General features: G+C 56.8%; 2 protein-coding genes and 1 long non-coding RNA gene across 9 annotated transcripts; 2 read left to right on the plus strand and 1 right to left on the minus strand.

Moving 5' to 3' along the window:
- Positions 1-1,676: 1,676 nt before the first annotated feature.
- Positions 1,677-7,610, plus strand: LSMEM2 (leucine rich single-pass membrane protein 2). The gene is made up of 4 exons (XM_050958748.1): positions 1,677-1,865; positions 4,220-4,360; positions 5,112-5,333; positions 6,253-7,610. Exons 1-4 carry the CDS (start codon positions 1,814-1,816, stop codon positions 6,378-6,380), a joined length of 543 nt encoding a protein of 180 aa, XP_050814705.1. The 5' UTR covers positions 1,677-1,813; the 3' UTR covers positions 6,381-7,610.
- A 407-nt stretch (positions 7,611-8,017) lies between these two features.
- Positions 8,018-25,873, minus strand: IFRD2 (interferon related developmental regulator 2). Of its 7 annotated transcripts, XM_050958706.1 has the most exons (13): positions 25,700-25,760; positions 24,833-24,904; positions 18,527-18,643; positions 18,082-18,166; positions 17,222-17,346; positions 16,431-16,588; positions 14,784-14,834; positions 13,490-13,671; positions 12,953-13,058; positions 12,301-12,438; positions 11,455-11,583; positions 11,139-11,234; positions 10,176-10,346 (listed from the first exon to the last, which is right to left on the minus strand). In XM_050958706.1, exons 1-13 carry the CDS (start codon positions 25,743-25,745, stop codon positions 10,266-10,268), a joined length of 1,386 nt encoding a protein of 461 aa, XP_050814663.1. In that variant the 5' UTR covers positions 25,746-25,760; the 3' UTR covers positions 10,176-10,265. The 7 variants fall into 7 exon arrangements, with proteins under 7 accessions (XP_050814660.1, XP_050814666.1, XP_050814662.1 ...); XM_050958703.1 differs by lacking the exon at positions 12,953-13,058 and having other exon boundaries at positions 8,018-10,346; positions 25,700-25,873; XM_050958709.1 differs by lacking the exons at positions 12,953-13,058; positions 25,700-25,760 and adding an exon at positions 25,625-25,653 and having other exon boundaries at positions 8,018-10,346.
- LOC127053673 (uncharacterized) lies at positions 19,330-23,530 on the plus strand. The gene is made up of 2 exons (XR_007775100.1): positions 19,330-19,439; positions 20,044-23,530. It is a non-coding gene; the product is annotated as an uncharacterized LOC127053673 (long non-coding RNA).
- Positions 25,874-27,007: the final 1,134 nt, after the last annotated feature.

A 27,007-nucleotide genomic window follows, 5' to 3' on the forward strand; every position in this document is an offset into this window, starting at 1 on the left:
CTGATACTGAAAGATGACGTTTAGCTCAGCCGTCTGCAGCATTTTCCAGCGAGGCAGCCCTGCAAGTCCTATTTCGTGTACCCAGCCACATGCTCGGTTTGTCTCCTTTGTGAAGGCTGAAAGGCATTGCTTGGGGCCCTTAGCTAAGGCAGGACAAGCCTTTGTTTTTGTTGATAAGCAGGACACCCCCCTGCTTGCACACCTGAGCAGGCAAAGAGAGGGAAGCATTTCCTGCCCCCTGGCTGAACAGAGTCGATCCCTGGCCTGTCACCGCCTGGCGACCTGCTTTTAACTTTAAGGTCAGAATTTCCAGCCTAGATCCATCATGCCTTAAATATCACCTGCAAGTTCACAGTGGCTAAGACGACCAGTGTGTTACTGTTGGCAGAGCCCTCACATACCACCCTGTAAACCCCTAGGCAGCCCCTCTGTGCCCTCTGCCAGTTGGGGGTCACAGGTTCTTATGTAGTGCCCAGGATGGACCAACAGCTCCTCGGTGATTGGAGTTCTCAGCAGAGGTTAGTTGGAGCAAGTTGCGGTCCAGGATAGATGAGGTAAACTCTGATTTTCTGATTCAGAGAAACCTGCCACCTTCCCCGCACTCTGGGTGTAAGTCACTCCTGGAGAGGGACCCTGCCAGGCTTGTGCCTCACTGAAACTCCCTGGTAGGGCTTACGGGGTACCTTGGCTTTGTGCTGGCCCTTTGTCTGGGATGCCAGTCATCTCCTTTGCATAGCACCAAGCATGTACCAGCCTGCAGCTTTTTTATACGTCAAACTCCCACTGACATCAGCGGGGGAGGCTGAATGTGCAAGGACCATGGGATCTGCCTGGGAAATTGAGGGTGCAGGTCTCCAAGCTTTCCCCAGGATACCCCAGGGATTTTTGTAATCTGATTTCATTCCCATTCCTTGATGGGATTGTCACGTTCCTCTGCAGCTGATGTGATGTGTCTGGAACCAGCAAAAGCTCCCATTCCCGAACAGATGATGCAGTAACAGGGTTTCATGTGAAAGGCAGTGTGCTCTAGTGGGACTCACCAGCCATTGCACCCAGCCCTAGTGAGGGTCAGTCCCTACAAAGTAATTAGACAAGGCAGAATTATTCTTCCTCCCACAGGGAGGGACTAAGTGACTGGGAATCCCCCCATGTCCCTCAAGTGCCAGTTCACTGCCTTAACCACCAGGTTTGCCTTCAGTGCTGTTGCAGACTCTCTGGCAGGTCACCTGCTCTGTTGTGACTCAATTTCCCCAGCTGGCTCATTAGCCTGGAAGGGCCCTCCTGGGTTGTCAAGTCCAGTCCCAAGTTGCACAGGCCACCCCGCCATAGCAGCACCTCCAGTTCCAGCCTCAGACTAGTTAGAGGGTGTGGCCCCTGCTCCTATCGGGGGTGGGGGGGTGTTTCAGAAGGCTCGAGCCCTTCTCATTCCCAGCCATGAAGCAGATACGGGTCTCATGGGGTTAACTATTTCCTAGCCAGCCAGAGCTCTGAAGTGGGGTCGGAGACATGTCATGGACTGGGGCCCCTTTCCCCCGCTCCCGATCCTCTCCAGCTACCCAGGCTGGCTGCCTCCCCTTGCCTTGGCTGCCCCCAGCTGTGGCGTCATCCCAGGCATTCCCCTAATATAGCCATCACACCCCCGCCCCAGTTCATTCCCCCTCTATTTATAGCTCCTCAGTAGGCTCCTCTCAGGCATATTTTAAGCCCGAGCAGCTGGTGCTGTAGACACCAGCGCCGGCTTCCTGGGCAGCTCCCAAGGGACCCGGGGCCCTCCTCTGGCGGCTCCCACAGCACGACCACTGGCAGAGACACAATGGCTGCAGTGGTTGCTGGCCCCACAGCGATGCCCAGGGAGGCTGGAGAAGGTATGGGGGAAGGGCAATCATCAGGGGCACTGTGCCCTTCAGTGTGTGGGAAGGGGGTGGGATGGAGGGCATGGGAGCCATTCCCCTGCTCCTGTGCCAGCCTCGAGCTGCCTCCCTCAGTGTTCATCCTGCCGGGCACATCCGTAGGATTACAAGGGGAGGCCACCCTGTCCCAGCCCTGGGAGAGCAGAGACCCCCAGGCAAGATCAGACCGGAGGAGGTAGATACCAGCACAGGCCTGAGGGGCCCCAGGTGTGAGCCCAGCTCAGGAGAGGCCAGGCTTAAAGGTGGAGCCCCCAGCTCAGGCCCAAGATGGGGCAGGCAGCTGCAGGTGGGTCCAAGGCCAGGCTGACCCCAGCGAGGCTGCTGGTAGCACAGGCCAGCGTGCAGGGATAACTGCACTGTCGCTCCTGCCAGCCTAGCAGGGTGTTAACACCCCACTAACCCCCTGGTTCCGCCCCGCCCCCCCCCGTCCTATGGGGCTGGCTCAGTGCCTGCTCGGCACTTCTCTAATCCCAGGCTGGGCACTGACAGTTGGGCACAAGCCCAGGGTGCCATCAGCTCATGCTTAGGGCAGCAGAGAGCTTGCAGCGGGGAGCAGCTGGCGGAACTGGGAGTTCCTTGAACACAAGCACCAGCTTAACCTGCTTGCAGGGGACCTTCATGAGCTGCGGCACCTCTGTTTTAAAGTACCAAACCCACAACCGTCACGTAACTTGGCTGACACATGATGGGCTTGAACCACAGCCCTCCAGCACTAAAGACCCAAGCTTGACCTTAGGGGGCCTGTAATCAACTCCTAGGCTCTGCTGCTGGGACAAGAGGAGGACACATACCACACATGGCAGTGGGTTAGATGTGCTGTGTTAAGGGTGATGATCCTTAAAGCCCCCAGCTCTTGGAGTCATGGGAACACATGAAAATGTGAGCACCTTTTTTAAAATGTACGTTTCTAGCCATTATAGTTGCAAAGACAAGCTTGAAAATGTGACCCGGAGGTGTCCAAAAGGCTCCAAAGTGAGACAACAGAGGAAAAGACCCCAAAATAGCTTTGAAAAAAAATCTCACGCCTTTCAAGACATTCTCATGATTTTGCTAGAGCCCGCCATGATTGGTGGGGCGGGCCATATGGCTGAGCCCCACATTGGGGCTGGGTTGGTTAAACCCCTCAAAACAAACACAGCTTAATGCTGGGCTTGGCTCTAGCTGGCTGGGGCCTGTTGAAAACTAAACCCTACAGGAGGGGGAGCCTGTGGCACGTAGGCTGGAGCAACCATTGGCTTTGTGGTGTGGCCAGTAGAACAACGCAAGGGTCTCATCAGTAGCTAGTACAGATGCCTGACTGGTGAGGCTTACGCACATACTCAGAGTCCATCCAATTCCAATCTGGGGTTGGGACGGAATGTCCCCCTGGGTCAGCTTGGCAGTGACCGTTAAGGTGACAGGGCTAATTGACTCCAGTGTTTGTTGCCGGCGGATACACTTCACATGGGCCAGGTTACTCCTCCCTCTCATGCAGCTCCTGGAGGCTGGCCCCTGAAAATTTGTGGGGGCTGAGGAAAAGGGTTTGAGGTGGGCATGGGGAGGACTCAATGAGGCTCTCTGGGTGGGTGAGGTGGGGCAATGAACTGCTAATGATTTGTCCCATTCTGCAGAAGGTTTTGCTTGTCAAATGGCAGGTGGCAGTTAGGCCGATGTCCAGACCAATTGGATTTTGCATGGCCACAGCTAAGGACAGGCGCCGTTTTAGGCGAGCAGGACATTAGCGTGATGAAGCCTGGTGGCATTTACAAGTCAGCTGTGTATTTATGGCTGCGCGGTAGCATGACATCACTGTGTGATGCCCATCTAGGGCATGGCTCACAGCAGCCGCTGAGTCCTGCCATGGGCTGGCCGGGAATCACACATCCGCTGCATCCTGTGGGATAAATCCAGCTAAGTGCACGGGGGTTTTACAAGCTACAGCAATGCCTGCTTGACACAGCTTGGATGTGATTCTGGGTCAGGGGACTGGAAGCCTGCACCAAGCAGCGGGACTGTGTGCTCCAGTCCATCTGCAGCTCCTCCGGAGGCTGTACACAAAAAGGGGTTCTGCATGGGCAGAAGCTGCCAGATGATACTTAGCAGGAAAGCACTGTGAGGCCAGGCTAACAGGTACCCCCCCCCCATGGGCTCTGGAGAGATGTGATTTGGGCCCCATAATTTGGTCATTTAACCTGGACAGGACACACTGCAGGCACCTCCATTGCTAGCTATGTTCCACTTAAACTAACCAAAGTCAGAGTGAAACTGACCAGGCTGAGGGCCAGAGGCCAAGCCAGCAGACCTCACAGCTCCTCCTCCTCCTCTGGCAGATGCTGCGGTGAAGGCAGACACCTCTTCCCCCAGGGAGCCCATCGACCTCAATGGCAATGACCTGGCAGAGATCAACCTGCACTCGGTGGACTCCATCAGCGACCTGTATTGGGTGTCTGGGGGCCACAAGGCTGCAGAGGGTGAGGCCCATTCCCCCAAGGGGCTGCCTGTGCAATGCTGTAGGCCAGCTGGGCTGAGGCAGTGGGGATTGAACCTCTGATGCCTGGATCTCTCTGGCCTGACCTAAAGGGTCCGTTGGCTAGCCAGGGCCATAGCAGGCTCATCAGCCGCTGTATGGCCCAGCCACCACTAGAGGGCGGCAGCAGGGCACTTACACAGACCACAGCATCCCGGTCACTTTAGGAGCATGGTGATGGCTGAGGTGGGGGAGAGGCTGGGGCTGAAACAAAGAGGCTCTCAGTACTGGGGGGCAGGGGAGAGATCGGCTCTGGGGCTCCAGTGGTTGTTGGAGGGGAGTCAGCCGGGGTAATTAATGCCAAGTCCTCTCCAGTGATAGGGCAAGTATGGGATAGTCCTGAGGTGGCGGAGAAGGAAGGGAGCAGTCACAGGGTAGGGGTTTGCTCAGATCAGGCTGGTTCCTCCCTCAGGACACCTGCCCCCCGACTGATTCTGTTGCCAGCCTGGGATTGCTCAGGCAGGGGTCGGGCAGCGCTAGACCCTGACGGGCATTGGCATGGAAGGAGCACTAGGACAGCCTGCACTGGCATGGACCTGCAGCAGCTCCATTGCATGGGATGGGCCTGGCACAGCAGCAGGGAAGCTCATTACCCACCCTCATGCAGATGCTTCTCAGTGGGTCTGCTGGGCAGAAAGGGGGCAGTGGGACCATTAGGGGCTGGTGTCTCACTCTTTTCTAACCTTTTCCACCAGGGAATGGCCCATCTCAGTCCACTACCCCACAGACCCCTCAGGCCCACTCTACCAAGCGCCGTGTGGCTGGGCCAGCCCTCCTGCCGACATTGCGAGCTGTCAGCACCATCCCCATCTGCCCCTACTTCCGCCCTTCCTGCTGCCGCACAGCCCTCTTTGCCCTGCTCGGCGGCCTGGTGCTGGCCAGCCTCGCCCTCGCCATGCTGGCCGTGTACCTGAGTGGTATGTGGGACCATTTCTTTCAGCACTCGCCACACTGGCACCGCCCCACTGGGCTGGGGGCACCTACTGGGCAAACAGCACCCGGGCAGGGCGGGGCAGGGCGACCCATGTAGAATCAGAGCATTCGCTGCTCCTGGGGTGAAGGAAGCAGCATGAGTGGCAAGGTGCCACGGGGAACCCATGCCAGGAACTACTTTAGTAGCAGACCAACAGGGACAGAGTTCACAGGCCAGCCTGAGGCATTATTGGGACCCCCACATCCCATCCCATGGGAGCAGGAGCTCAGCCTCCGCCCTGTCTGATTCTCTGCACCTCCCATCCCCTGCTGCCCCTTCCACCACCCTGAGCCATGGAGATCACCATGGAAAGGCTCCGAGCCTGTGGCCACGCTAGGATAGCGGCATGGGTTTATGTGTTGGGGGAGCTGGGTTTGAGCCCTGCCAGTAGCACCCTCGCCCTGTGGCAGAGACAGGCTCCATTCCCACTCACAGCCCACAGCAGGTACTGGCTCAGGGGGAGCTGCGGGCACCTTGGAGCAGAATCACGCGCATAGGTTGCTGCTAACAGACATGGACAGAGGGGGCCAGCCTGGTGGCAGTAGCGGGTATGCGCTCGTGGGTTCAAGGGCAGACTCTCTGAGAATCACTGTTCTCTAGCTAAGCTCCCAGGCTGCCCACAAGGGGGCGCTGCGACACGACAGAGGGCGGACTCTTGGCTTCACTGGGAGCTCAGGGCTGAAGCAGCAGTGGGTGCTGATGGGTGGGCCTGCCCCCTAGTGGCGTGGTTTGGCTAGAGCTGGTCCCTCTACTGCAGGTTATGAGTTCTAAGCCTGTGGTGACCATGGCCCTAGGCAAGAAGGACCAGGATGGGGTTGGGGGGCCAGGAGCACCACCTACCGGGTTTCCTCTCTCCCCTGCAGTCCTGCAGAGTGAGTCACTGCGAGTCCTGTCCCAGTGGCTGGAAGCCCAGGAGGAGTCCGTAGGGCAGATGAAGGCCACAAGCCTGCAGCTGTGGAAGCGGTTGAATGTCAGTGAGGCCAAGGACTAGACATGAGCTACGCAGCCCGGCCTGCTCCTCCCTCTGATGGGGGAGGTCAGAAGCCAAGCACTACCTCCTGCACCCCAGGGCAAGGAGACAGCACCCCCTCTCTGCGGGGAACAGGGACTGACCAGGGGCAAGGCCAAGCAGTCCTGGCCTCAGGGGGCCATTGCTGGAATGCTGGGGTCTGGTGCAGCAGCAGGCAGCCTGCAAAGGACTAAAGGGGGGGAGGGGTAATGAGAATCACCATCATTACTCCTCCCCGCACCCTGTTTATTATCCTCTCCAGTCACACCTTATTTATAACCCCTCCCCCTCTAACAGCAGTTTCTCCCCTCAGCACTATTTATCCTTTCTAAATACAGATTTTTTTATGTGACAAAGCTGTGCTAGCACCCACCCTCATCAACCCCCTCCCTGCAACAGCCCCGTGGGAGCTGGCTATCAGCTGCTTCGAGCAGGCCAGGAAGCTGCTGTGGTTAGAGTTCAGGGCATGGCCCCCACCTGGACTGGTTCTGCCCCCAAGGAAGAGGCCATGCTCAGAGCCCTCCAGGTGTGGGCACCTACCAAACTGCCTGAGCTTAGGCACACCCTGAAGCTGCTCTAGCTTTGCTGGGGAGGGCTGAAACAGGTGTGCTACAGGGGTCCCAGCTCAATGGTGGCTGGGGGAGCCTAGGGCTCCGGCCAGATGGGAGAGGCAGTTAGACCAGAAACGGCAGCCACTGGAGCCTGACCTTCCATGGCTGCAGAAAGCAAGAGCCCCTGAGGGCTTGTTTGGGCCTTCAGGCCTTTTCTGTAGAGAATCAGCCCCAATTCTCTTCCCATGTTACCTGGGCTGCAGGATGAGAACCACAGTGCCCCCTCCCCAGCCATTGCCCAGCACCTCCTCCACAGAGTAGGGCCAGGAGCAGAGCCCCAGGTGCGCAGTGCAGGGCTGGGCAGCAGCTCCAACCCCACACTGTGGCCAGGCAGCCCAGACTCTGCTGTGCAACCCAGGCAGGCAGCTAGGACCCCACACCCAGGCCACGTGAAGCCCGTGTTGAGAACCACTGCCTTAGCCCCTGGAAGTATTTACTAATGGGCAAGGTCCATTCTCCAGCCCTTGCAATGTTCACATCAAGCCGGAGTGTTTTCCTAGCAGCTCTGCTCTGGGGATTAGTGGGGCAGGGCTGGGGCCTGTGTTACACAGGTGGTCAGACTGAATGGAGGCAGAGCAGTAGAGAGCTCCATGCTAGCTTCCCCCCCCCCCTCCCCGTTGGCAAGGGGCAGCTGCCACAGCACAGGTGCAGCTGCCACAGCACAGGTGCAAGAGGCAGGGGAGCTGGAATGCTGCCTCTTGCTCCCTTTCCAGAGCAGGGCAGGACCGACCCTGCATGCATGTCAGGGGGCTGGGAGAGGGCAAGGGTCCCATCCTGCACTGCCAGACACAGACAGGAGGAGGGAATGCCTGGCTCCTCCATGGAGGAGGCAGCCCTGGTGCAGGCAAACCATATGCTCAGGAGCTGCAGAGATGGCCCTGCAGCATATGGCTCCCCTGAACAGCTATCCCAACCCAGCAAGCCCACCCACATCCAAAGCTCTGATCACCTCTCCCCAGCAGGGGGTGCTGCCCTACACTTACCACCTCTGAAATCAGACCAGGCAGCCCAGCCATTTGCCTTTTAATAATCTCTGCTCATCACCCTGTTATAAAACCACTCCAGCAATCCATTCCAGAGAAGCCCTGTAGAATGGGGTGAGCACCCCAATGGCCCAGGGGGGAAGATGTCTCAGAACAGCAGCACCAGGAGGCCCTGGACTCCCCTCAGCGAAGTCCTTGTCCTTCCATGATACAGAGCATGAGCTGGGCCATGCTGCTGCCCTGTCCCATCTCACTCTTCCCCTGCTGTCTTTCTTCTTCCCCCTGGCACAGGTGCTTTGTGTGCCCTCCAGTTATGGCAGAGCCCAGCCCAGCCCAGCCCAGCCCAGCAGAGCAACAGCAAGTTGATGTGACCTTGCTAGCCAGACAGCACCTGGGCCAGTTTTGACCATTGTGCTATCAGAGGGAGACCATAGGGAAGGCCTCAACCCAGACGGGGAGCCACCTTCAATGCACTCCAGCTGAGATGCTTCCTGGCAGGGTGTGGCTGACCCCATTCCCCTAGCTCTGGGCAGAGGCTAGTGGGAGGGGGCCCAACACCCAACAGGCAGGCAACAGAGCTCAGAAGAAAGTGAAATTGCAGCTCTCAGAGAGGCCAGAGGGAGGGTGTTTCCTGGCCTTCCCCCCCACAAGCACTTGCTAAGCAAGGCAAGAGTGGGCACTACAGAAAGAGGGGGCCCTCCCCTCCCAGCACAGCCTGTAGGGTCCCACCAGGGCTGGCTCCAAAAAAGGCCAGAGTGCCACCCCAAGCACATGCTTGGGACGCTGGTGCCTAGAGCCAGCCCTGAGTCCCACTAAGCCTGCTTGTGTTTTGGGGGAGGGGTCAGAGTGTGGGGAGAGGAAGAATCACTTCTAAGGGGGATTTTTAAAGAGACAATGCCTGGTTAAAGCGAGCATGTTCCCAGCCCCGCAATGCCTCACTGAGCCTTTACAAAGCTTGTCTTGCCCCTACCGTGGCCCTTTGCACCCTCAGCTTGGCGAGTTTCACCTTTCCCACCTGCTCAGTTTCTCTCAGCTTGGGGGTGGGGGGCAGACAGGGCTGGGGCTAGTCCAGGCTGTGCACTCCATTGGTTATTAGACTGAGTCAGACCTGGCTAACATGGGGTGAGATCTGTCCAGCAGGGAGAGTTGGGGGAATATGTGCTGGTAGCCTGCTCCCGTGCTCAGTTCTAGGCCCCGCCTTCTTCATCACCCACAATCCCCATCCTCATCTCCTAGCAGCCAGGAGCCCAGGGCCCCAAGCAGGCTGCTGCTTGCTCCAAGATCTCCGGCTTCTCCCCAGGGTGGAGGGATCTCATTTCCCACTCACTGTACACTAGGGACTGCATCAACCCCTCTCAGCAAGCGATCCCCACTGCATGCTCTGCCCTCCCCTGCACCTCGCTATGGGAGATGAACCCCAAGACCCTCAAAACAAGAGCACCCAAGGGGAGCAGCAGCTCCTCAGTAGTGGCCCTACCCTCATGGGGCCCTGTTAGTTCCACCCTGACGGTGGTTGGGGATTTCTCTCAAACCAGTGGCTGCTGATGGCCCACAGCCCCTTGGGCACATTCTGAGCCATGCTCATGGCTACTGGAAGGGCAGGGGAAGAGCTGATTGACCTGTGCACATAGGACGGGCCCAATGCAAAGCATGTGTGTATTGGGGACAGCAGGGCAGGAACATGGGTGCTAGGTGGGGGTAACTGAGGAACAGGGAGAGTGGAGGGGTAACAGCCCCTCCTGTAATGCCACACACTCAGCATTTCACGAGCCACTTCAATTGCCAATTCCCACTTCACCCAGCCAAGCCAAACAGCTCCCACAGCAGGGGAGAGAACATGACACTCAGCTGAAAATCCCTTCCCCTTCCCCACTGCCTCCAGCCTGCCCCACAGGCTGTGCACTGATTCACAGCATTTCCATGGGACAGCACCTGGATGGCCCAATGTGCTTGCAGGAGTGGGAGGTGGCCGGAGGAGGCTAAAATCACCAGCTAAAACGGGGGGCTTCCCCCACACCCAAATCTCACTTATATTTTTTGGGTTAAAAAAATAAAACCGCCCTATAGCCCTCTTGCTGGGATCCACCAGCCATGCTATTTAAATACAAGTCTGTACATGTCTAAAAGCCCCCCTGGCTGGGGGTGAGGGCACAGCAGGAGCCAATGAGCTGGGAGGGCCGAGAGCCCCACCCCCCAGCTCCTCCCTTGTGTCACAGTGGTCGGGGTCTGCAGTCCGTTGGTTGTCCAGGAGGCGGCGGAGGGAGCGGCCTCCATCACAGGACATCGGCTCGCTTATCGCGCACACGGCTCCTGGCTTTCGTCCGGGCTTTGAAGGCGGCCGAGTTGTACAGGTGCTGGGGGTAAGAGGAGAGGGAACAGTCAGCTGGAGGGGGAGGTACCGGACTACCGGGTTATGCCATTACGGCCCATCTACCCATCCTGGCTGGCCCCCAAGCACAAGGCAGGGTTGCTTGTGGGCGGCTCTGCTGGTACCTTTTGCATCCCCAGCCACAGAGCTCCCAGCCCTTTCCTGGGGAGATCACTCAGCCAACACTGGCAGCTTCTTCCTGATATGCCACCTATTAACCCTCTACAGCCCTGCATGGAGCGCTCCAGCAGACCCTCCCGCCTCCAGCCAGCATAATCAGAGGGGAAGGAAGTAGCTGCTTGGGCCAAGTGGGGTTCTGTCTCTCACTGGGAGAGCCCAGTGACTTGGCCATGCAGCTTGGAGGTGTCTAGGCCCAGTCCCATGTTAATGGAGCTCCTGGCACTGGACCCACCATCCCAACAGGCCCTGGGAACCTGGCCCCAAGAGGGAAGGGAGCTCCTGGTTCTGGATCCCCAAGGCTCATGGGGAAAGCTCCACCTGGAATGGGGAGCTGTTCCCTCTGCTCTTCCCAACCTGGCCACAGGAGCCAGAGATGGGCTTTAGTAGGGTTGGCAGAGTCCTCCCAGCCATCACAGCTCTGCCCACCTGCAGCCTTCTTCAACCCTTCCCTGGTGCCTTTCTGCTAGGCTCAGTGACCCCTCTCAACGAGGGCTGGGAAACCAGTGCTCTGCCCTTCCCAGCAGCCCCTGGACGCAAGGGGCGCTGGAGCCAGGCAGAAAGGGACCACAGGCCTGGCTCGAGGCCCCAACCAACATACCTTCTCGAAGCGGGAGATCTTACTGGCTTTGATAGCTGCAGCGTCCAGCACCAGAGGAGGCCCCAGGTCAAAGATCTCACGCAGCAGCTCGTTGTTCTAAGGGCGACATGAGATGAGACCTGTTGGTGCGCCCTTCGGCCTTCACAGGGAGGGGGCAGCCGCTTCCCCCAGCCCCAGTGATGAGCCCCCCTGCCACACACGGTCGCCTGGAGCAAGCCAAGCACCTGTTCAGCAGAGACTCCCCCTGATCTGGGTCTCCGGCCCCACCTCCCCCCAAGCCAGACCTTCTCACCCCCCCGCCTCCCCAGTCCAGTACCTGCAGGTGATGCCTGACCCCGGAGCCCAGCACCTCTTTGAAGGCGTTGTACATTCTTCTCCTGACCCAGCTGTCCACGTACATGCACTCCAGGCCAAACTTGATGGTCTCCTCATGGCACTCACCATTCTAGGGGCAGGGTGGTGGCATTAGTGCCTCGCCAGGCAGTCCAGGAGAGGACCAGTCCTTCCCACCCCCAACCACACGCAGCCAAGGAGCATGGGAAAGAGCTGCTCCCAGCAGGGGATGCCACTGGACAAAGCACGGCCCATAAGCCCAGCAGCTCCCAGCAGGCACAGCTTAATGGCTCACCCACAGTGCACTGGCATAAGCCAGCTGGTAGTTCTCCTCAGATGTTCAGGCCTCTGAGCCCTGGGGAAGACGCCCACCTTGGGCCAGCTAAGTGCCAACATAGCCGTCTGCCACTTACTATTTCATAATCCCTGCAGACTGGCTGGCAGCTGCCACCCCAGACCCTTAGCATTCTGACACATGCTCAGCCCTGCAACTCGAGTGGGTCTCACACTGGGCACTGCTGGACTGAGACACTCAAAGTCCTTAGTGACTGAGCCCTTTGCCAGGGTACACGTCCAACCCACTGGGACAGGGTCACTTCAGGGTGGCACAACCCCACCCCCAGAGAGATCCCAGCGAGGTGCCAGCCGGGACCTGCAGTCAGGACTGGGGCAGTAAGAGGCTGAAGGGGCCTAGAGCTTTGTATCCCAACAGAGAACCCTGCCAAGCAGCCTGCTAGCAGGACCCAGGCTGGCCTCTGCCCTGGGCATGCCCAGTTCTAGCACACACATCAGTGAGGCTTCTCAGGGGCTGGCAGGGATTAGTGGGCACCTCGATGAAGTGCAGCACATCGCGGAAGATCGAGCGCTGCTTGCGTCTGTCCGTCTTGGCCCGATACTTGTTGCTGTCAGTGGCCAGGGCTTTGAGCTTGCTGCACAGCAGGTCTGTGTCCTCATAGAAGAACTGCTCCTGTATGGGAGGGAGCGAGGTTGGAGGAGATGAGCAGCCTGTTGGAATTCACCCCACAGCTCAAAGCCTGGCTGAGAACAGAGATTAGCCGTGGCTGGAGTGCTGGGAGGGGGTTAACCTGGAGCCCGGCTGCTGGGATTTCCCTGGATAGGGGCAGCTGGGCTGGGAAGGCTCTCAAGTGGGGGAGCAGGTCCTACTGCTAGTCTTCCCAATGGACACCACCCACTGAACACATAACCAGCCCACCCCCCTGGGCATCCCCTGCCAGCGACATGGATCGTGACAGCAGGGGACAGACAGGGACCCTGCCAGGAGCACAGGGAAAGCAAACAGCAAGAGGCGAGAGCAAGCCAGCCCCCTTACAGCAGGAGCCCTGGGCAGGCTTCCCCAGCCAGCCAGCCTCCTCTGCTCCTCGCTATTGCAGCACTGAGCTGGCCACCAGGGCTGAGGGTTAGCCTTTCCACACGGGCCTCACTGAGCCTGCCTGAGCCCCAGCAGCGCCCCCGAGACGTACCTCCAGCTCGTGGGCCAGCTCAAAGAGCAGTGCAATGGTCTCGCCCGCCACAATCCGCAGGTTGACGTTGTCGCTGGACAGCAGCAGCGGCAGCTTCAGCAGGTGACTGCAGCAGGAGAGCCGGGAAATCAAGGCATAGCCAGTGCCAGATACGCTGCGCTCGCCTGGGCATCTCAGAGGACAATGGGCAGCCAGGGGAGACCCTCTTGGGCCTTGCTTAGGCAGGAGGGAGTGGACACAGACCAAGGAAACTGGCCTGCCACACTTCCTATGGACAGCGACTAGCACACTCCTGTGCTACTCGCCAGCCACAATGGAGACTGACCTGGCCAATGCTGGAGTCTGGGCTAGCTCCCCATATACAATGGATGGACACTTCTCCGCTCAGTCAAGCTGTTCCTCAGCTAGCCCCCCAAGTCCAACCCCCTGACACCCAGCACAACAGGACATGCATTGCCCTGTGAACCCTTGGCATGAAACCCTTGGCAGCTCACCCCCGGCCCATATCTAGCTCCTTAGCATTGCCAGGTCACTCACTTGTCCAGAATCTTCTTGATCTGGGAGCTGGGGCAGATGGTAAGGAGCAGGGACCAGGACTGGAGGGCACTGCAGTGCAAAGTCTGGAGCAGGGGGCTGTGGTGGGTGGGGACAGAGCTGCCCTCCTCTGGGCAGGAAGTGCCAAAGATGCCCTCCAGGCTGGTGAGACAGGAAACAAGATCCTAAGGCAGGAGAGAGAGTGAGCACACCAGGGAGTTACACAGACAGGTGAATCGAAGGGCAGAAATGAGCCCCAGCAGCCTCTGATGACAGCATCTCAGCTGGGTCAACACATTCGGGGTCTGCCCATAAGAACGGCCCTACTGGGTCAGACCAAAGCTCTATCTAGCCCAGTATCATTTCTGGGGACAGTGGCCAGTGCTAGATGCCCCAGAGGGAATGAATAGAATGATCCATTCCCTGTTGCTCATTTCCAGTTTCTGACAAGCAGAGGCTAGGGACACCATCCCTGCCCATCTTGGCTAATAGCCATTGATGGACCTATCCTCCAGGAATTTATCTAGTTCTTTTTTGAACCCTGTTATGGTCTTGGCCTTCACCACATCCTCTGGAAAGGACTTCCACAGGTGGACTGTGTGTTGACTGCCCAGCCCAGAAGCAGCCTGTTATCCAGAGAAGCTCCAGGTTCTGTGCCAGAGGAACTCCTTGGACAGGCCTAACCCAGTCATAAGCTGCTAGGGGTGGGGGTGTCTCTTGGTGCTTCTGCATTGTCCTGGTCACAGATGAAGAACCAGCCCCAGAGGCTAGCTGCCTGTGGATAACTGGCAGCAGCTGGAGGTGCAAGGACATGAAGATGAGGGCTGAAGACTCCCGCATCCTATGCAACATGACAGCCAGTTACCTGGGTCCCTCCTGAGGGTGGGTCTGATCATGGGAGACAGGACGCTGCTCTCCTCTGAACAGCTGCTCTGGAAACAGCATGAGGATCACAGCCCCTCCCCTACCGGAAGGGAGACATCCCCATCATCCAACTAGGCAGAGCCAGGTGACTGGTGAACTGGACATTTTCAGGGCAGGAACAGCAGCCAGGCAGGACCCTCAGGCTGGTACAATAACACTGCAGACAAGAAGGTCTAAGACCACCTTCCCTGAAGCAGCCACGTGAGGAGCGGTAGCAACTGCTGCATCCCTCGAGATGGTGGCAGTGGTGGGTCAGTGCATCTAGCTTTGGGGTGTGGAAGGCAGGAGACACTCAACCCTACTGGGGCTGGGCAGACTTCCCTGGCTTTTCCATTTAAAGCACCCATTGGGTGCTAGCCCACAGCATAGTTACCTCCACATCCGCAGCAGCGATGTAGCAGCACATACCCAGGGCTGTGGCACACTAGACAGGAAGAGGAGCAGGTTATGGAAAGTCATGAAGGGCCAATCCCTGCCCCTAGGTCCCAGTGCCAAACTCCTTCCAAGCCGCCCTCCAGTAAAACCCTCCGGCGCCACGAGCTAACACAGGCACCTTTGCTCTAGGGCTATGCTTGGGCGCCTCCCCTCCTGTGGGAGATGGCCAGGAAGCCCTCTATTCACACAAGGGCTTGCGCTGGCTGATCTGGCCCTGCTTCTGGCCTCCATGGCTCTTGGTGTGCTCCACACTGGCAGAAGGCAGGGGTCACAGAGCAGAAGCAGACTGTGTTCGGGTGATTTGCTGCTGGTGGCCAGCCTAGGAGCTCTCTCTCCGCCACACAGGCAAAAGGCAGGGCAAGCTGCCCTCACGCTGCCTGCTAGTGTTACGTCACCTGTGCCCTGCAGGGACCTGTCTATGGGCAAGACACTGGTCCAGCCTCCCAGGCCCAGTCGATTGCTGGCCTGGGAGCATGCCAGGGAGGAGGCCAAGCGGGGGCAGTTGGGTTGTGCAATCCCAGAGGGCCCAGGAAACTGGGCTGACACTGAACTACTTGAAGTCAGTAAGGTCAAGGCTGTTCTCCTTGTGGGAGCACACCACACAAGCAGCACTGCTCAAGGTGGGGGGTGCCACCTCTGGGGGTTGGGGAGAGGCTAGGAGTGTTACAGCCCAGCTAGGGAGCCCTGGATCTGCAGCCCAAACTGGAGACACTTTGTTTAGTGCTAGCAGCTCCTGGTTCATACCCTGGTGCTGGCTAAGAGGGTGGCTGTTACTTCAGCACGTTCCAAAGCCGCACCCCATGGCATGTGAAGCTAAGGATTCAGCATAGTCAGGAGCCTGGGCACCCTGTGACCAGGGCAAGCTGCAGTCTGATTCCTAGCAGAGCATGGATTGGGGTGCTGCCCTGATGGCCTGAGGGACAGCACACAAGGCGGCTCAGGAGGGAGGTCTCCTGTCTCTGCATCCCTGGGGCTGGCCCGCCTGCTTTGACTCCTCTAGCCTGTATCCCTGGATCCAGGTACGCTGGACGGAGGGGGAAGGTCAGGCCTCCACGTCTCAGTTCTGGAGAGTTCCCTCCCACTCCTGAATGGTTTCGTCCCCTGGATCACGGAGCCAGCCTTGTAGATGAGACCACTGACAGAGCAGAGATGGGAAGAGAACGGGGATTCAGGGGCCCGTCCTCTGACATAGTATTGAGTCTGGTCCGTTCTCCCAGTGGCCAGGTCTGCAGGCTCAGTGTGAGCGAGTCCAAAAGCAGGTTGGCCCAGCCAGGACCGGCACTCAGCCTGTCTCAGAGCCACATCTCCCCATCACACCCGCAGCTGCATTCCTCCCTGTAGAAGCTGGAACTGGTAGAAAGTGAATGCCGCGTTCCACAGCCATTGGTCAGTTTCACACATTCCGTGATGATAATCCAGCCACAGTCCTGCTACAAGCCTAGAGTTAACCCAAGACAGACACAGGTGCCAAGGAGACTCAGCTCCACACAGCACAGGGATCTCTTTAAAGCACATCAGTGCTGCTCTCTGCTCTGCGCCCCTGGAACCCAGCTGGGCTCCCGTGGCCCAGAAACTTGCAACTTACACTCTGGCGAGCGATGGGGCTGGCCGAGGAGTCAGTCAGGATGCTAATGAGGAGGGGCTTCAGGCTGCGGAACACTTCCTCCCCCTCGGGGCCCGAGCCCATCTGCAGGCACAGTAGTGTGAGAACGCTAGCAGCTAGAGACTGTTCCTCCCCTTTACCTGCAGGGCAGGAGAAGAGAACCTCTGTCAGCCTCAAGATCTTCTCCCTTCCTCCACCTGGGAAGCACCTCAAGTGCCAGAGCAGCCCAGGGCACATGCATGCAACTAAGAAACATGCAGCGAGGTGCACTGACACCCCTCAGCTGCTGGGTGGAGGCAAATGTCCAATGCAGGCAAAGCAGAACTTTGCTCAGCACTTTGGGCTGGTCTCCTGAGACTGAAGGGGACTCTCAGCCAAGCTGATTTCTTTGATAGATTTGAGGTTTTCAACCCACCCAGAGCAGAGCGAAGAAACCAGTGCTCCTGCTGCAGGAGGGAGTTAGCTCCTGCATTCCCTAAACTGCATTAGGGGCTGGCCCAGGCAGCCAAGGGAAAAGTAGGCAAAGGTTTTGTTTCAAGGCACTGTATGTTCTGCTGGTTGTCCCCCTTGGGTCTCTCTGCTCCTGCTACTTACCCCACCCCCCTGCAGCTGACGCTCTGTGGGCGCTCCTGCTATGATCTGCTGAGGTGAGGAGAAGATCTAGGCTGCAGATAAAGACTGGTTTCACGCCAAGGGCTGGATCTGCAGGGAAGATGGTGGCCCCACCGCTATGGAGGGCCTTCCCAGGGCTGAAAGGGCAGGGGTAGCCTTACCTTTCTTCAGGCACTTCTCCAAGGAGTCTGTGAGCGTGAGCCTGCGTTCCAACAAGAAGTCGAAGAGCGTCTTGGAGGAGAAAGCCAGCCGCAGGCTCTCCAGGGCTACCTGCCGGGTCCTGGTGCTGGAAAAGATACACTGTGCTAGACATTGAGGGCGAGGTGGGGATTTGAAAAGGCTGGCAAGGGCCACCCCATCACCTAGATCAACTTCCTTGTAGGCAGGCAGCCTTTGTGAGGGGAGGGAAGACATTCTGGGGCCAGTCCCAAAGGGCTGAAAAACCTCCCAAGCCAGGGAAGCCCTGAGAAAAGGGCGAGTCACCATCCCAATGGGTTCTTTTGAACAGGGGGTGCATCTCACATCCAAGGCCAGCTTACCCCTCTTGAGGGAGGTGCCCAGCCCAGCAGGGCTGCGGAGTAAAGGGGGTGCCAGCTATGATTACATGCTTCTAAGGGCTGCTCAACAGCAGCCCAGGGGAATCCTGTCCAGTCTGGCGTCACTGCAGCTAGAGGAGGAACAGAAGTACTTTCTCCAGGGCTGTACAAGACAAGATCCCAGGGGAGCTGCCTGTGCACCCTAGCTGCCATGGCTCCCATCAGGGATGAAATCCAGACAAGCTCTCAAGGCTCCTCCCTGTCTGGCTGAGCCCACTAGCATGCTGCACTTACTAGGAGCAAAGGGTCGCACAGAGCTCCCGACGCCTACTGACACTCATCACAAGGATTCTGGAGAGAAGGGCGAGAGAGGAGGCGAGAGCTCCCAGTACAGCTGAAGCACGCTGATCATCTGTGCTTTCCTTGAGGAAGGGCCAGGGCTGAGGAACAGGAGGGAGCCTTGGTCTGGGCCATCCCCGTCTCACCTCTTGTCTGTCACGTTGTCAATGCACTCCTTCAGTTTGTCTTCCATCTCCTCCTGCTGGGCCTGCTCGTCCACAGCATCACTCCCTGCAAGCAACAGCCAGATGGACCTGTTCTTCCCACCTCGGGCCCCAGTGCCAACCCCCATATCCAGTCCCAGGAAGAAGAGTAGCAGCTGTGCCACCTGGAAGCCACATGCTTCATACACTTAATCAGAACCATTGACACTGCGGGGCTGACCTGGAGGCAGCTCCATGGTCAGCTAGAGTGACTGGGCCTGGACAAGCCCTCGCGTTCCATCAGTTAGAGTCCTTTACACAACTGAGGCCTGGGGAAAAGGGAGGGTCTGGTGAGACACAGAGCACTCTTATGTGCTTGGTTTGCTCATCTAGCCACAAGTTCTAGCCAGCTCTTCTCCGCCCATCAAGCCCCCTGCTTCTCACTCACCGGCCCCCTCCTCAGCGACGCTGGTGCTCTCACTAGCGCTGCTGTAGTGACTCAGTACTTCACTGGCTGCCTCATCGTCGCTGGCCTGGGACTCTGCCTTGGCGCTGCTCCGAGCTCCTGAGGAACCAGAAGGGGAGGGGGCTGGGGTTAGGTCGACAGGGGCAGCCAACAGAGAGAGCACAGCCCCATACTCCACTCCTGGAGAGCCTTGCTTGTCCCATTAATCACCTTCCTACCCTGCCCCAGCAACCATAAGAAATATGATCCTCCTCCTCTGGGATCTGCCATCACTGAGCTAGCTGGCCCAGCTTCCTGTAGCGGCCAGTAGCTTAAGGTGTGCAAAGTCAGACTGAACTTGCCCATGTAACATGCCAGGGAAGCTTGCAAAAGGAGATCGAGTCAATTCCCCCTCCACTCCCCCGGATTCCCCATGTCCCCCCATCCTCTGCCCATTAAGTCTCACTCACGAGTCATCCAACTCAGGCTGCCAACTCTGCCAGGCAGGGACCTAGCTGTATGCCTGCAAAGTGCCATGCCTCCCAACACACTGTGCGGGCGCCACATGCCTCTAGCCAGCTGTACTGTCACTCAGGGTGCCACCTAGATCCCCACTGGTGAGGAGTCTGTCCTGAGGGCTGGGTTCAGCGACCCACAAGCCTCGCTACTATTGCCACAAGCACTGATGGGGACAGGAATATTAGCTTGCACCATATGTAGCCTGCAAATAAGGAAGCAGCAAGTGTCTACGCAGATAGCAAGGGAGGATATTGGCAAATCAGCAACTCCAATTTAGACATGCTCTGCTGATAAAGAAGCGAGACCTGGAGCCTCTGATAATCAGCACCATATGGAAAGGGGACAAGGTGCAGGAGACGAGAGAGAAGGGAGCCAAGACTGGCCACAAGACAGCTTGGTATGTTGCTATTAAGAGTTCAGCCCATCCCAGTCCAATCCATCTTCCCCCTTTTTGGCTTTGATTGCAAGTTCTTTGGGGCAGGGTCCATTCAGGGAGCACCAAGTGCACTGACTACACGCTCAAGTTAGCCCATGAATAACAAGCAGCACCAGTTACTCTGCATGGCAAGCACAGGAACCAGGCAACAGGCCAGCAGGATCATGAATGGCTAAGCTGATCCAGAGCAGCCTCTGAGCGCATGGACAGCGACTGGGTTGGGGGTGGGGGGACGCCAGTGGAGGAGGCAGCAGGAGTGTTGATGGAGTGAGTGCTGAAGGCCAGGATCAAGTGCCCATGCCTGACCTCCCTCTCTGCCTGCCAGGCAGAGTCGAGCCACAGAATTGGTGCTCCCCACACAGGATTGTGTGTCCTGGAGGGGTTGGCTGGGCAGCTTGGTTTGCAGCTGGCCCTGGGACATGTGAGCTCCAGAGCGGTGGTTTGGAGAAGTGGTGCATCTCAGTAACACACTGGGCAGCAACAGGAAGCCAGCAGCTGCCGTGGAGAGATAAGTGTCTTAATCATGTAAGTTCACAGAGCCAACTGTCCTCCTTCAACCCCACAGAGCAAACCAGTGGCGGTCCCCAAGGGAGTGATGAAGAGTACAAGCCAGACTGGCCAAAGGCATGGGTCCTGCAGAAAGCTGGACATCACAGCGCGGATGCTCCAGAGGCTAAACCAGCTAGAGATATCACAGGTAGCCTTCAAGCGCATCTCTTCCTGAAACAGCTGCGATCCCTGGAAGCCCAGCCTAGTGGAGACTGAACCAGCCCCAGTATTTCCCCAAGGGCAGTCTGGATCCACTCCCCTTCAGATTGCCCCTCCCCACTTGAGGCCTGACTTGAGGGAGAGGGGACATTGCTCACAGCTGGGAACTTAATGCCACTTTGACTGTTAAACCTGCCAGTGCCAGCTCGGCACACACCTGTCAGCTCTTTAAAGCCCAGCACTTAAGAAGCTGGAAGGCGGCCAGGCAGAGAACACTGTGTGGAGAGTTTGCCTGCAGCCCTCCCCCCATACGCAGGTCAGTGGTGGTAGACGTGACTGCACTTTGGGGTCACTGGGGGAAGAAGTGCTATACACATATTAGAGGGTAGTTTGGAGGAACCCTGCTGGAGAACCGCATGGAGTGAACCTTTAACCCAAGTGGGCTCCCACAGTGGGAGTGTGGCGCATGCACAGACTGCACTGGGCACCTCCTCAGCAAGGCCAGAGGCACACAGGCCCTGGAAACTGTGTGCTGACACAGCACAAGAAAGCTGAGCTGAGTGGTAAACAGAGGCTGGCTCACCTTACATGATCCCACACAGAAGCGGACAAGCTGCGTGGGAAGAGAGCCAAAGCCTCTGCTGCTATAACCAGAACAAAACAGCACCACATTAAGTTATAGTGACACAACTAAGCAGGCAGTCACTGCCAACAGAGGTCAGCAGTAGAGCAGAGGAGTGCTGGAGTTCGGGGGGGCGATGCCTGGACTGGGGTGCAGGAGAGAAAAGGGGAACAGGGACTGGGGCACAGGCTGAGGCAGAAGGATGTAAGGAAGGGGAACTGGGACAAACCTTTGGGTTTTATTTTTAGCCTCTTGCTAAGGCACAAGGATTAAGACCAGAAGGCAGCTGGTATATCAAGTCCTACTCATCACAGCAAGCAGAGCACCAGTGACATGCTACTGAAAGGTTAATATTCTTCGGGCTCCATGCCTGCTGCAAGAACAGCGTGGCACTGAACGCCTGAGCGGATTGGCAGAGATGAAAACGTAGTGCTGAGCACACAGCCTGCCCTCTCAGTGATCCCTCCCCCTGGAACTTGCCAGCAGGGTGCAGCACAATGCAGTGGCCAGGGGGAAGGCAGCAGGTTGGGATCCTTGGGAAGCAGAGTAAGCATGTCCCTCACAACAGGGCACGTGGGGGTCATGGGCCTTTCAAACCTGAACGAGACTCAAAACCTGTCCTGAGCCCCCTGGGCTAGTGAGAGACACACAGAGCAGGATGGGGCTCAGATCCGCTCCTGAGAACAGCCCACTCCATGCAATCTTCTGCACAGAGCTCCACAGAGCACATGGGTGAACTTTTACATGCTCAGCTAGCTGCTGTTGTGATTAAGTGCCCGCAATTTGCCCCTCATTCTGACGCCAAGTATCAGTACAGGGAGCTCTGTCAGGTGAGCAATAAAGACAGCTCTAATGATACACCCAACATGCGGCAAGGCTCATCCCCCTTCTCAGCATCAATCTCTCACGCCTCCCAAGCGGGGGAGCAAGAGAGAAGCCCCCTTTGCATCCCCCTTTTCACCACAGCCAGGCGTGCATGAACCCACCCACTACTAACAGATTTGCATTCTGAGATCCTCAGGGGGAAGTCTCTGTAAAATGGCTTCTAGCCAAATGGCCACTTGCCAAACCAAGATGGGGTTGCCCGAGCAGAGTCCAGGAACTGCCCATTCCCAGCAGTACAGATAGAGGGCACCCTGCTGTGGATTTCAGCAAAAACAGCCCAAAGATCTTATCCTGCACCCTCATCTTGAACATTGCTCTCTGGCTATTAGATTTAGCCCTTTGGCTAATAAGTACCTAGAAAATTACTCCAGCCCTGGTTAATAGCCTATGTTTACATGTAGCAGACATTTAAAACCATGGTATATCCATGTTAGAGAATACCACGTTCAAATCCAGCTTTGGTAGGGGAGTGTCTGACATCTCTGTTGAACACAGTTGCTTAAACTGGTTGTTTGGAGAGCGCCATGTGTATCCAGGTTCTGCTACAACCTAAAGAATAAGCTGTGCCATTGGCAGGGGCTTCCCATGGTTTGGGGTAGATCCACATCAGCCAGACCTTCCAGGTGATCCTACAATGCCCAGGACACCAAACAGGTGTTTGCCCAACATTGGATTCCAAACCAGTAAGCAAACAGCAATCTGGCACAACTGCGTCTGTGTGTATTTGGAGTACTGCAAACAGCTGCACAGGTGAACGTGCACTCATCCAACACACCTGCAGAAGAGACACACTGGGCATGCCTCTCTCACAGCTGTGAAGAATGGAAAGCTCCAGGCTGGGTCAGGGACACTGCAGTGCCCAAGCTGTAAAATTTATCCCACTTAGTGAATAACCTCACTGAAGATGAGTCCCCTATAACACCAACTATGACACGGTCCGCAAAGAACAGAAATATGGCTAGCAACACATTCCCCAGCAGTCACTGAACTGCAGACAGACTGTAACGGCTTCCGTGCTTTGTCCACTCAAAGATTTGTCTCTATAAGCGAGAAGTTTTACTACTGCATTTTACAGATATTGAAAAAAATACATCCAGGAAGTACATCCCTCCTCTTGATCTCACAGCATATCTAGTCTTCAGTGTCTTCCAGATGCTAAGCTACCTGAGGCAGAAACAGGCTACTTTTGCATGGCATACAGCATAGATCTCATTGTGTACACTTCAGTAGCAGCAAAGAACATGAAATGCAGATGAGATGGAGTACCTGATTTCAGAGGAGATGCATGCACAGAAATAGCAGAACAAGTGTGGCTTGCAAAACAGCTACAGCTTTGTATAACAACCGTGACAAATTCCCACCTGGAAGCTCTTCCTGTTTGCACCCAGGTATCAGAAAACTCCAGTAGCTAGCAAGCACTGGCTAGGTAACCAACACCTTGCCTCCTTTTAGTTTAGACATAGGCTGACAGAACGTACCCTACTCGTAGTATTCTTTCATGCAAGGATGCTGCTTAGGAACAAGATTAAGAGTGAACTGGAAAGTGAAAACAGAGCTAGATAAAACAGAAATGTGCTTTGGAAAGAGGGATTTCAGCACAGAAATGAGATTTAAAAAAGATGCTGTCAACTTGAAAAAAGTCACGTTCCTCTCAACCTTTTTGTTAAACCTATTATACAGTTACTAACACAAAAAATGCAGAGACAGGCTTTTTGTTTATGTTACTACAATGCCTAATACAATGGGACTTGGTCCATTACCCAAATAATATGACTAAAAATGAAATGAGAGAATAAATTCTCTATTTACCCCAGTGTACTTTGCGCATTTGACAGCACTAGTGACTAGTCAGTTTCTGTTTCCCATATATAATTAGTTTCTCCTCTGCAGAAAAGACCTTTGAACAGAAGCAGCAAACAGAGCAAATGAACTCTTACATTTTTTAAAAGAGAGGAAATTAGACAAAAGCGTAGGCATTACTATCTAAAGGAGACTATCAGAAACTGGGATTTTAAGGTAGTCAGTTTCAAAAAATACAAGGCAATCCTTTAAATGTTTTAGAACTTTGCTAAAGAATCTGGAACATCCTCCTGTTCTTCCTGGTTTAAGACGCATGAAGCCAGAGCCATTTTAAGTCCCACACAACCACTGATATATTCTGGGCCTTGTCTACTGAATTCAGAACTTCCATGGGAGTCTAATTTTTTTCCTCCTGTGATGAAATCTTGCCCCCTCTCTAAGCTTTGTTAGTGGGAGCTCATGGGACATATCTCCACTCACTTAATGTTCCTCCTTGTTGTTCACCTTTAAAACTAGGTTCAGTTCCCAAACCCTTTTTCTTCCTTTTTAAAAAACCACTTATTTGAGGGCCTCATTTTGGCAGAAAGTATGTACCTAATTTGGGAGAAGGAAGCAGATCACAGCTTCCCCATCTTTAACATGAGGTGCTGTATGCCAACTACACTTCTGGGTGCTTTGATTACAGCGGAACATGCATGCTGCAATCTGTAGTCTTCACAGACTGAAAAGCAATATTGAAGATGATCTTAAGCTGCCCTGATTTAGCAGGCATACCCACTGCCTCCAATTTAATCTTAAAAGTCCAAAAGCATTATTTTGCTGTTGGATTTATATTTTTAGTACTAAGTCAAAGTTTGAGCATCCTGTAAATGTATCACACAATTAATCATTTTTAAACAGATGCCCTGACCAAGTACCACCACAAGAGGACAGTCAATGCACAAAACAGCAACAGAACTGCACACAGAACTAAGTGTATTTGCACCTGCTGTTTCAATTACCAGGGCCCTAAATGAATAGGAAAGGCAAGATTTGTTCGGCTAAGGAGACTTCAGTCAACCACATCAAGCGGAAGGATGGACAGTGTCTAGCGGATAGGGTGCTAGTGTGAGATTTGGGAGATCTGGGTTCAAGTTTCTGTTCCTCCACAGATTCCCTGTGTCAGTGATTTAAGCCATGTCTACGCTACATGAACTAGTAATGTCAATGCAGATTGCAGTGACAGAAAGAGGTTTTCCCTATGGTGTAGTAACTCCACCTCCCTGAGCGATGGAAGCATTCTTCTGTCACCCTAGCCAAGTCTGCACTGCAGGGGGGAGGAGGGGTTAGGTTGGCATACCTGGATTTTTCACACCCCTGTGCACCATAACTACATCGACCTCAGTTTTAGGTGTAGACCAGACCACAGTCTCTGTACACTGAAGATAACAGCATATTATTGTTGAAGCACCTAGAAGTCCCAGGCACAGACCAGGCTCTCACTGTGACAGGTGCTGCACAAACACAGGACAAAATGATGGCACCTGCCCCAAAGTGCTTCCGCCATTGCCAGTCACCCCATCCCTAGTCTGAGCAGTAAGTTCAGTAAGACCACGTGCAGCCCAGCTCAGAACTACTGCTGGGAGTGGGCAGCCCAAGCAGGGTCATGGGAGACATGGGCAGGGGGGGAGGGCAGCAGCCTACAGATCTGTTGAGGGGGAGGTACTGTTTGAGGGAGAGAGTGGAGTTTACAGTGGGCCATGCAGCCCTGCTTAGAAAGGCCTAAGGAACAGCTGGCAGAGCCTGCCCGGGTCCCACCTAGCCTGCTCCTTGTGGTCTCTGGGCACCAGGCCCTCAGTGGGCACAAAAGACAATTCCACTTGCTGCAGCCAGTCACGGGAGATTCACCTCAAAGGTGCCAGCCTTGCCCTGGCCCCGCCCGCTGCCAGCCCTGCCGCGGCTGTCAGAGCCTGCCGGCCCCAGCGGCCCCATGACCCCAGCCACGGCACCACTCGCACAGGCAGCGGGGCCAGGCACCTGGCCGGGGGGGGGGCGCTTCAGTAAATCGGGGCCAGAGAACGGGGCCCACGGTGAGTGCCCAGGGCACCCTACAAGGGAACCCGGCCGGCCAGCTCCACCCCCGGGCACCCACCTCTCCTGCCACCTCGACCCCGCAGCCCCTTCTCCGCGCACCCCCAGGCCACCCCCCGCCCCGACGGGGACTCACCGCGGCCGCCCCGACGGGCCGCGTGCGCCCGGCGGGAGCGGGGCATGGCGGGGCGGGGCGAGCCGGTCCAGACACTCTCAGGAGGCAGGGCGGGGCCGGGCGCGCTCTGCGGGCTCGGGGCGGCCGGGGCCAGGCGCTGCCTGAGACGGGAACCACGCGGCGGCCGCCGGCGCCACCATCTTCCCTCGCTCGCGGGCGGGGCACTCCTCGGCCGTCGCCGCCGCGCTGCCCCCTGGGAAGCGCAGTCCGCGGGGAGGGGGTCGCCGCGGCCCTCGCGCTTTGTGACAGGCACCCGGGACTACGCTGCCCATGATGCTCCGCGCCTGGGTACCGCAGCCTGGGACACGGACTACAAGTCCCTGCAGCCGCCGCGCGCGGACCGGAGCCTTGTTAACCCTTCCGCTACGGGCGGCTCTTCTGGGGCGTGTTTCACGTGGCAGCGCTCGGGGAGATGCGAAGCCAGCTGCCGAGCGGTGCCTGGGGCTGCGTGGGCGGGGGCTCCGGCCTGGGGAGAGCTAGGACAGCAGCAAAGTGCTCTGATCTTTGCGGAACGGACCTGGTGGCCGGCTAGTATCGAAATGCGCAGCCCCAAGCCTGGCCCCAGCACCCGAGGCAGGGCTGGATTAACTCTCCTATGCGCCCGAGGCTATTAGATTTTTGGGAGGCCCCTGGGGGTTTGGAGTGCGGGAGTGTGCTCAGGGCTGGGGCAGGGAATTGGGGTCTGAGAGGGGTGGGGCCAGGGAGTTGGGGTGTAGGCTCTGGGTGGGAATTTGGGTGGTGAGGGGCTCTGGGCTGAGGTAGGGAGTGCAGAGTGTAGGCTCCAGCCTGGAGGTGCTTACCTTGGGCAGCTCCTGCTCAGCAATGCAGTGGGGCTAAGGCAGGATCCCTGCCAGTCCTGACTCCGTGCTGCTCTGCTTCCTGAGGTGGCTGGCATGTCCAGCTCCTCGGTGGAAGGGCCAGGTCGGTCTGCGTGGTGCACGCTGCCCATGCCCACAGGCGCTGCCCCTGCAGCTCCCATTGGCTGCGGTTCCCGGCCAATGGGAACTGCAGAGCTGGCACTGGGGGTAGGGGCATGCCAGTGAGCCAGTGCTCGTGGCTCCAGCCTGTAGGGTGGGGGTGGTGCTGAGGGTCAGGGACTGGCATATGGTCAGATGAAAAGAAGCAGCGGGCCACATCTAGCCCGTGGGCCTGTGGGGATCCCCCCTTAGGCCAAGGCCCTGGACTGCAGCCCCTAAATCCCCTGTGTTAATCTGGCCCTGACTCTGGGTGGCACTGACTTGGCCTGGCTGATTTGGACAGGGCCGCCCA

This window comes from Gopherus flavomarginatus, chromosome 6 (assembly GCF_025201925.1).
Source record: "Gopherus flavomarginatus isolate rGopFla2 chromosome 6, rGopFla2.mat.asm, whole genome shotgun sequence".
NCBI classification, from domain to species: Eukaryota; Metazoa; Chordata; order Testudines; family Testudinidae; genus Gopherus; species Gopherus flavomarginatus.

Coding starts and splice junctions, on each gene's coding strand:
- LSMEM2 (XM_050958748.1), top strand. CDS start 1,814: ATGGCTGCAGTGGTTGCTGGCCCCACAGCGATGCCCAGGGAGGCTGGA. Junction 1,866..4,219: donor GCCCAGGGAGGCTGGAGAAG/GTATGGGGGAAG, acceptor CTCCTCTGGCAG/ATGCTGCGGTGAAGGCAGAC. Junction 4,361..5,111: donor GGGCCACAAGGCTGCAGAGG/GTGAGGCCCATT, acceptor CTTTTCCACCAG/GGAATGGCCCATCTCAGTCC.
- IFRD2 (XM_050958703.1), bottom strand. CDS start 25,745: ATGCCCCGCTCCCGCCGGGCGCACGCGGCCCGTCGGGGCGGCCGCG. Junction 18,644..24,832: donor CAGGGGTGTGAAAAATCCAG/GTATGCCAACCT, acceptor CTGGTTCCTCAG/GAGCTCGGAGCAGCGCCAAG. Junction 11,584..12,300: donor ATGTGCTGCACTTCATCGAG/GTGCCCACTAAT, acceptor CCCTGCCCCTAG/AATGGTGAGTGCCATGAGGA.